Source organism: Trachemys scripta, chromosome 7 (genome assembly GCF_013100865.1).
Source record: "Trachemys scripta elegans isolate TJP31775 chromosome 7, CAS_Tse_1.0, whole genome shotgun sequence".
NCBI lineage: Eukaryota > Metazoa > Chordata > Testudines > Emydidae > Trachemys > Trachemys scripta.
In genome coordinates this window covers 107,025,672-107,032,417 of record NC_048304.1, presented here as the reverse complement: position 1 = coordinate 107,032,417, position 6,746 = coordinate 107,025,672, and the positions used below count along the sequence as shown (strand labels likewise).

At 42.9% G+C, this 6,746-nt stretch overlaps 1 protein-coding gene across 1 annotated transcript; it reads left to right on the top strand.

Annotated features, from left to right (window-relative positions):
- The first annotated feature begins 2,250 nt into the window (after window positions 1-2,250).
- Window positions 2,251-4,956, top strand: HMX2 (H6 family homeobox 2). The gene is made up of 2 exons (XM_034776564.1): window positions 2,251-3,326; window positions 4,259-4,956. Exons 1-2 carry the CDS (start codon window positions 3,047-3,049, stop codon window positions 4,804-4,806), a joined length of 828 nt encoding a protein of 275 aa, XP_034632455.1. The 5' UTR covers window positions 2,251-3,046; the 3' UTR covers window positions 4,807-4,956.
- The last annotated feature ends 1,790 nt before the right edge of the window (window positions 4,957-6,746 follow it).

Here is a 6,746-nt window from a genome sequence, read left to right as displayed (position 1 = left end):
GTTAATGAGCTGACATCATGATTAAAGCTGACCATTTGTAATGTGTCTCGACCCCGTTGAAAAGCACGGAAAAGGTTAATGTGGTAAAGCAGGAGAGCACCTGCCCCTCGCAGGGAGAGGAGTTGGAACACTTTTCCTAATCAATTAGTCCATTAATGAGTCTATCAAGTAGTTAAGTAGTTAAAGATTATGCAGCTGGTCTGGGTAACAGTCGTCATCTCGCTATACCTAATTATATTATAAGTACCTTATTCAATATACCAGACATAATACGGTGACTTGGAGTTAATGAAAATGTCATTTTAAAACGTCTTGACATTTGTCTATATTGATTTGTATATTTCCATCTCATTCACTCGCCCCCACCCCGCGCCCGGATTTGTTTTTTTATTTTTGGAGGGGGGTGAACATACATATTATTAAAAGAATCAACAGATTGAAGCGGGGGTCCCCAATATATGCGACCAGAGGAAAGAGAAACCCATTTCCTCCTCTCACCTGAGCCCTTTTTGATGGGATCCATTTTGCTTGAAGGCGGAAGACATGGATCTCTTTCCCCTATGCAACCTGATTCCTAGGGACAGTGTAAGATTGGGTTGAAAAAATGTTGTGAGCCCATCCACAAGCCAATAAGTATATCGGAAAATGTATGTAACCTAACGAACAGGGACTTCTAGTTGGAGAATAATTATCCACGCATTTCTCTTAGCAGAATAGCTTCCCAGTTGGACGCGGAGATTTCAGTGTGATTTTCCCAGACCTGTTTATGACTGTTGTGCTTCCGTGTCAGATGCAATTCAGTAGCTAAATAAGATTTGGAAATTCGCCTGATCATATTGCTTTCGAAGGTTTCATATGCCAACGGTGACATGGTGCTATCCAAATCAAGTGAGAATATGATCTTCGGATAATATATTGCAGCACTGACTACATATACCATGTTCACTGTGGGATAGCACCCTTAAATAGGAAGTTCGGGGAAAACAGGAATTAATGCAGAGGTTCTCCTGTTAGAGGGCCCGGGCCACAACATTTAGCTTTGAACTTTAGGAAAAACCCCAGCTCCCTTTGAAATGTCTGTAGAAGGTAAAGGAAAAGAAGTTATAACATGCAGCCTTCCCTGCTCTGTACCTGTACTGTGCATTTGTGTAAATCCTGAAGTAGTGGCTTTAATTAAACCAACACTGAATTGAGCTTTCAAATCTCTGCCGATTTGCCACTAGTACAGGTTACATCCTTCTTCATTTCTGCCAACTAGAATGCACGTTATGTACCATTTTACAATAAGTAACCCCCAATCCTAATGCAATTGTAACGGGATTAGGGAGCGGGATGGTTGCAATCCTTAATGATCATGTTATCGTTGTACTCCTCTGGAGGAAATGATTTTAAGACTTTGAAAGAGAGAGTTTTCCTTTCCAATTTCATGTCTTGGATGAAGGATGTTCAACCCCAGAGGAAGTGAAACGAGTGCCAATGTAGTTACAATGATCGCAATGAATTTTGTAAATCCCAATAGAAATGCCATCTGAACAGGATTTAAATATAGATATAGGTATCCGGCTGCACCACAAAGACTTATTACATCCCACGGGGAAGGTTAGGGATGTACCTGTAACGTTTTGGGGATAGGAAATGCGTTTCGTAGGTTGGATTGCATCCTACCATTGATACCTTTACTAGATGTTCCTTGCCTAGGCTTCTTGGCGCCAGGCAACTCAAATCCATTTAGTCTTTTCATCTCTCCCGCAATCTCCCAGCCGTGTACAAGCGGCAAATCTGGCTCTCCCGGAAAGGAGTCAGATCTTTGTGAGCCTGATACAACTCGTGAGCCGTTTGACTGGCTCAATGTTTTAAAGACAAGCAGTTAAACTTGGGATGGGGGTTCATTCCTGCACGGGGGCCACTTCGATCTTTCGGTGGATGTTGTTAGACGTTAGTCGGGGGCCTACTGAAAACAGCCAATAATTAATTAGGAGTCGGACGTTGATGGGGAGTTACTCAGCAGACGCTTCTTGTTTAAATTACCCCTTCTTTAGGTCGGATATAGAGGATATTAGTTACAAAATGGAAGCCGGTGCCTTAATCAAACTAAATTCTCCTCTAGCACCTGGAATTTTCTAGATCTAATTTGCTTGCGTTTTTATATTAAATAATGGTAATAAATAAAACAAATCTGCTCCCAGGTTTGCCTGTTTTCGCTGGGGCTGTGCTCTCTCTGGTGTAGGAATGCTCCCTGGCTCCTGAAAAGTTCATTTGGAAATATACAAAAGCATTTCCCCTTTACACTGGGAAAGACAAAAGGAAAAGGGAATAATTTACTCGACCTCCTTTACAATTTTATATGTAGCATCAAAACTCCTGTCTTTAAATCTTGATGCTCAAATGTTGCTTGTTAGGCAGCAGACTCTAGCAAATCCGTTTCATGAGCAAAAGGGTGAAAACCCACGGAAATGCACAATGTGTTTATTTAAACAACATCCCACTGTTTTAAAGAAGAGATTCAGACCACATCAGTTCACCCCCAGTTCCACCTAAAAGGTTGCAAACGAGGTGGTGGAGAAGGAAAAGACACTTAGACGCTTGTTTGTCATCTATTTTATCCCTATTAGCGGCCGGCTTTAAACTGAGTCCTCCACTTGTCAGTTTAATGAGCGGCTGCGATCCAGTTCTGTTGGCTTCAGCCAGCAGCCCCCCGAAAACCAGCGGGCTTGCGGGGGGCTAGAATTTTGAAACTTTCCGGGGCTGCCAGCAGTCTGTGATTGGCCCTGGCAGATGTAACCTCCATGCAAATGAAGCCACGCCACCCCGCCGCCTGGAGATCAGTAGAGATCTGAGAGAGAAAGGAGCATGCATTCAGGCTGGGCAAGCTCAGGGAAAACCTGCAAAGACACGCCAAAAACACACCCCAAAACACAACCAAAACAAGTCCAGACAAGCCCCCCCCAGCCGCCCCCGACCCTCAGGCACACGCATTCACACACACCTTCCCCCAGAGTGGCTCTAAAGGGAGAGCTTTCTTCCTCTTATTTCTTATGAACCCAGGATGAGCAACAAAGAAGACCCGAGCAAGTGTTGCCCCGCAGCCGCTCCGATCTCCAGTTTTACCATCCAGTCCATCCTGGGCAGCGGTACCTCGGAAGGGGGCAGGGAGCCCAGTTCCAAGGCAGCGGCCGCCTGGCCGAGCAGGAAGCGAAGTCTGTCGGTGTCCTCAGAGGAAGAGGAGCCGGAGGAGAGCTGGAAACATCACGGCTGCTTCTGTCCTGAGACGCAGGGCCCCAAAGAAACTTGCCACAAACACCAGCCCATCAGTTTCACGTGTCTCAGTAAGTACTGGACAAATTTACCTCCTTAGGAAGCATGTAGATCTCCACCTAGCTAGATGTTAATATCTAGAATGACAGCTCTCCACCGTGCATTCGCTCTTCTCGCTCGGGCTTTTAGCTGGTGAAACCTTTTCATTTACCTCTTAGCGTGGAATATACAGTATGTTGTGATCAGTTTATAGAGGTCTGTCTAAACTCAGGGAAAATCAGTGTCTCGGGCGTTTGGGTGCACAAGCCCTTTGAAAACATCTATTGTCAAACGGTAACATGTACATACCATGTCCTTTTATTTATTGTTTGTTGTGGATGGTGTTTCACTGAACATTTGCGCTGATTTCTGGCCAAACTGAGTTCGTGTCGGTTTTTTACCCGATTTTGTACAATGGTTTTAGAGATACCTTAGCTTTTAGTCCTTTCCCTGCATATTTTCCTCCTTCCCTTGTGAACGATTATCCGTTTAACATGATTGATAACTGTGGTTTTCTTAGATGGTTCTTCTTTACAGCTCCCGAGTAAGGGGAAGAAAGATGTTAGTTCTTAGCATTGTTTGGGAATAAACGGGCTGTGAAATGTTATGCTATAAAGTAAGATCTACCAGTTCTTCTGCTATAGGAAACAACAACCCCCTCCCCCCCAACTCCTGGTTATTCATCTGTCTTCACTCAGGATAGAAGGGATGTCTTTTTAAAGTAAAGAACCTCCATTCTGGAGGCTGATTTTCCTTAGCACTTGACCTTGGAAATAGAATGAACTGGAATTTTGGAGATGCACATTGCAGCTGTGAAATTGACTGATTTTCTTTAGCTAGTCTCTGTGCACTGGGGAGCTGGCAAAAATGAGCATTTTCTATGTGTAGAGCTTTTTGATTACGCCGTAGAGTGTCTGATGCGGAATATCTCTGTTTGTTTGCTTGTTTGTCTGTTTTCTTCAAGGCAATCCAAAGGGAAATGGAGGAGCAATGACGGTAAATACGGACAGGACGCAGTTCCTCTCCCAATCCCAACAGGACTTGAAGGAGGAAAAAGAGAAACACTTCCCTCCAAACTCCCCGTCTTCTGGGGACAGACAAAGGGACGGAGGGGACAGACAGGCTAATTCAGCCAAAAAGAAGACCCGCACTGTTTTCTCCCGGAGCCAGGTGTACCAGTTGGAATCTACCTTTGACATGAAGAGGTACCTGAGCAGCTCGGAGAGGGCCTGCTTGGCCTCCAGTTTGCAGCTGACGGAGACCCAGGTGAAAACCTGGTTCCAGAACCGCAGGAACAAATGGAAAAGGCAACTCTCGGCAGAACTGGAGGCGGCCAATATGGCTCATGCCTCAGCCCAGACACTAGTGGGGATGCCCCTGGTTTTCAGAGACAATTCCCTTCTGAGAGTGCCGGTACCCAGGTCTATCGCCTTCCCAGCCCCTTTATACTACCCAGGCAGCAACTTGTCAGCCTTACCTCTCTATAATCTCTACAACAAGATCGACTACTGACTCTGAAAGCCGATGGCACTGTCTCCTTCTCTGTATAGCTCTCCGCTAGCCGCGATGACCGTTCATAGATTTCACCCGTCTGTATCAGCAGGAAAACAAATGTGCTTCTTGCAATGTTAAGAAATACACCATGTGTATTCATTATTTTTATTTATTGGATCTTCTCGATTTGTTTGTTTATGTTCTAGGCTGGCATAGTGTTTTTATGTACGATCGCCATGCATTATCCCACCAGACATAACTGACTTTCTGAGCTTCACGGGACTTTCAAACCAAATTGCAATCGTCTCTCTATCTACATGTGCAGGTAGGAAAAGGCCCAGGGCGCTTGGTTATTTGTCTCTGCAATTGTATAGGCCAATTTCAACCCCCCCCCCGCCGCCCCCACTCTTTTCCTGAATATTATTCTATCACTTGAAAATAAAATTTAAAAAACATATTTCAAATCTGTAAATATTTTTAAAGAAAATAAAACATTTTAAACATCGTTTGTAACTTTTGCCAAGTTGATTGCATATTTCAGTTCAAAACGCAAAGCGCATTGTTGTTGAACTATGATATTAGCCGAGAAGGAGGTTACAATTAACAGGGAGAGGGACAGACGCCTCTTGCGTTGTGCCGCCTCTGTTCGAACGAGAAACTTTCAATAGCTGTTTCCGACTGAATTCAGGAAATGTTGTAATTCTCTCTTTAGAGTTACAAGAGCCCTTGACTTCCACCAGCGGGATTCCACCTACTTTTGGAGGTATTTGCAGCAAAGTCAACCGAACATGAACTGTGCACTGATCAAAACAGGGCTGGAAATATGGAGTAACTCAAAGTGAAGTAATCCGGCAGCTGCGATGTAGGAAGAGTTAAAAAAAAAAAAAAAAAAAAAAAAAAAAAAGGCTAGTGGGAAAATCAAATCTTAGCCTAGGCAAGTCACTGTAAGACCTGCAACTACTGTAATAATATGTTAGTCTTTTCGATCCTATATAGGTTCTGCCATGCAAAATGCATCAGAGTTATCAACACCAGTGAATTTTACTTTGTGTAAAGACTCTAGATATTCAAAATGCTGTAATTAACTAGTAATTATTTTTTAAATAGAATATCTAGATGTAGTTACACCCACCACTATCTACCCCTAATCCAACCCTGATATTCTATTATTCTATGGTTCTAATCAGCATTGTCTATATAGGTGCACACTGTTTGATATTTTTCTACTTCATATTTACACCCCACTTCTCGCCAGAAAACCATACTGAGGCTATGCATGTGAAGAAGTACTTTTCTTCCTCACCTCCACCATTGTAAGTATCGTGAATGGGAAACGTAGCCTACAGATTGTAATCCCCAAACCTTGCAAATGTCAAATACATTTGAATCACAGCAGTCCTGGTGTCTTTATCTGGAAATAAGATGAACCTTCTTTATTAAGTGATCAGAGCAGAGAAGTGTTTCCGGAAATGAGGGGTGTTTTTATGTAGTTTGCAGTGTATTCTGCTAAATGCCACGATCACATGTAAAGTGCTTGCCAGCTCCTTTTAATAGAAATGTGACATTCTGAGCCATGATTGATTTTAGCGCTCAGCAGCTTCTCTTGCAAGTGCTAAAAACACCTGCAGCTTCCTCTGTACAGAGGATGAAGTGAATCGTTTAAACAAAAAGTAAATACTTCATCAAGTGTTATTTAAATTGCAGGCACCGTTGCATTTTATCAGAGCCACCTGTTCCTTGGTTAAGGATTTGAATACAGGAACATATTTTCAGAAGCAATAACTAAATACATTTCAACTGACATTACATTTACGATAAAAAAATAGAGCCTGAGGATTATAACGGTATCATCCTGATAAATGAAATGAAATGAAAACTCCCTGAGTGTTTCCTTTCATGTAAAACCAAACATTTTAAAGTATTTTGGAGTACCAAATTAAATAAACTATAGTGAAGGG

Coding starts and splice junctions, on each gene's coding strand:
- HMX2 (XM_034776564.1), top strand. CDS start 3,047: ATGAGCAACAAAGAAGACCCGAGCAAGTGTTGCCCCGCAGCCGCTCCG. Junction 3,327..4,258: donor CATCAGTTTCACGTGTCTCA/GTAAGTACTGGA, acceptor GTTTTCTTCAAG/GCAATCCAAAGGGAAATGGA.